The 1,988-nt window shown below is 56.8% G+C and overlaps 1 protein-coding gene across 1 annotated transcript; it reads left to right on the top strand.

Annotated features, from left to right (window-relative positions):
* Positions 1-280: 280 nt before the first annotated feature.
* OXLD1 (oxidoreductase-like domain containing 1) lies at positions 281-1,462 on the top strand. The gene is made up of 2 exons (XM_011968866.1): positions 281-331; positions 878-1,462. The coding sequence occupies exons 1-2, from the start codon at positions 281-283 to the stop codon at positions 1,295-1,297; spliced, it is 471 nt and encodes a 156-aa protein (XP_011824256.1). The 3' UTR covers positions 1,298-1,462.
* Positions 1,463-1,988: the final 526 nt, after the last annotated feature.

Genomic DNA, 1,988 nt, shown 5'->3' with positions numbered 1-1,988 from the left:
GGGAGGGGTCCGGGCAGCACTGAAGGGTACATCCAAGAGGCCGCTGTCCAGCGGCCCGCACGTGCTGGAAGGAGCCCCCCTCCCTTCCCCTCCTCTCCCCTACCCTTCCCTCCCCTCCCCTGCCCTTCCCTCCCCTCCCCTCATCTGTGGAGGGGCCGCTTAGTCCCGGGAGGGGAAGCAGCCCAGTGAACGGCCACTTTCCTGTTTATCAGTATCTGCCGAGCTCCTACTGTGTGCGAGTCCTGGGCTGTGGGGACTGGCCGTGGACACGGAGCTGATGATGCTCCTCGCAGGACTAGTTAGAGAAATAAGTGAAGTTGGTAGCGTGTCGGTCCGTGATCCTGGGTAGACAGAGCAGGGGAGCGAGGGAAGGCTGCCTATAGGACCTTCACGCTGGGATGACAGGGACCTGAGAGGCCTGGGCTTTGTGACAGGGAAACTTGGATAAAGGGTGGTGTGATTCTTCTGGTTGGTCTCTCAGAGGAGGATGGCGGGGCTTGATTATACTGGTAGAGAGGTGCTGGGCTGGCCAGGAGCTTACAGGGTTATACCTCCCCCATGCTCCTGTCCACAGAGCAGTCGTCTTAGCTGGAGGTGGCAAGTGCCTCCCCCACCCCCACCATCTGCTGGAGTGCACACCGGGCGCCGTGCCCTGATCCTGGCACTTCTTGTAAATCACACCGTGTCATATCCATTGCACAGTAGGGAAACTGAGTCTGGAGAGGTGAAATAACATGTCTAAAGTCACAGAAAGTGAAAAAGCTGAGGACCTGGAGCCACTTGCCCAATGACAGGAGAGCTGAAATGTCCTCTCTGCTGGGGGTAGACCAGGCCTCACCAGCTTCCTGGAGAGTCACATGTTTGTCTGCATCCTTAGGGGGCTCCCCCGCTCTCCAGCCGAGACTGCGGCAAGAGGCTTCCTGGAGGTGGCAGCTTTCTTCAGAGGCACCATCCCGGAGTGCAAGCCCCTGATGGGCGCAGAAAATTCAGGAAAGACCACATAGAGGTGGGCTCCCAAGCAGGTGCAGACAGCACCAGGCCACCCAAGGCCTCACTGCCCAGCGAGGGCCCTTCAGAACCTCAGTACCCTCTGCCACCTGAGCTGCAGCCGCCCACAAACTGCTGCATGAGTGGTTGCCCCAACTGTGTGTGGGTGGAGTATGCGGACAGGCTCCTGCAGCACTTCCAGGACGGTGGGGAGCGGGCCCTGGCTGCCCTGGAGGAGCACGTGGCTGACGAGAACCTCAAGGCCTTCCTCAGGATGGAGATCCGACTTCATACTAGGTGCAGAGGCTGAGCCAGCCCTGCTGGACTCCCTCCCCCAGGAAAGAGTCCGGGACATAGCCGCAGCCTCCTTCCTTCACACCCCCTCACAGACTCCTTGTATCCAACGGGAATGGGAAGAATTATTTATTGACTTCACCTGAGAAAAAAATAAATTGTCTACGGTGGTTTCACAGGAGGCTTTTGTTTTGGGGGTGGTTTTTTTGGCAGTGTGTCTGCCAACCAGAACTGCCACTGCTCCAGCCTCAACAGGAGGCTTTTGTGTAGTTGTCTGTAAGGCCTGTGTTGCATCTTGAAAGCGAGCAGGTCCAGGTCAGCATTATGCATCTCCGGAGCCCTTGCAGCCATCACTCTGCTATGAGGGTAAAATAAGACCCCCGGCTGGGCACGGTGGCTCACACCTGTAATCCCAGCACGTTGGGAGGCCTAGGCGGGCAGATCACGAGGTCAAGAGTTCGAGACCAGCCTGACCAACATGGTGAAATCCTGTCTCTACTAAAAATACAAAAATTAACCAAGTGTGGTGGCAGGCGCCTGTAATCCCAGCTAGTCAGGAAGCTGAGGAACCCAGGAGGCGGTGGTTGCAGTGAGCTGAGATTGTGCTACTGCACTCTAGCCTGGGTGACAGAGCAACACTCTGACTCAAAAAAATAAATAAATAAGACCCTTTTTCCTTGAACGGTCAAATGACAGTGACCCCAGCG

This window comes from Mandrillus leucophaeus, unplaced genomic scaffold (assembly GCF_000951045.1).
Source record: "Mandrillus leucophaeus isolate KB7577 unplaced genomic scaffold, Mleu.le_1.0 Scaffold1, whole genome shotgun sequence".
Lineage (NCBI taxonomy): Eukaryota > Metazoa > Chordata > Mammalia > Primates > Cercopithecidae > Mandrillus > Mandrillus leucophaeus.
The sequence above is the reverse complement of the archived record's forward strand: the minus strand, read 5'-3'. Positions and strand labels throughout refer to the sequence as shown.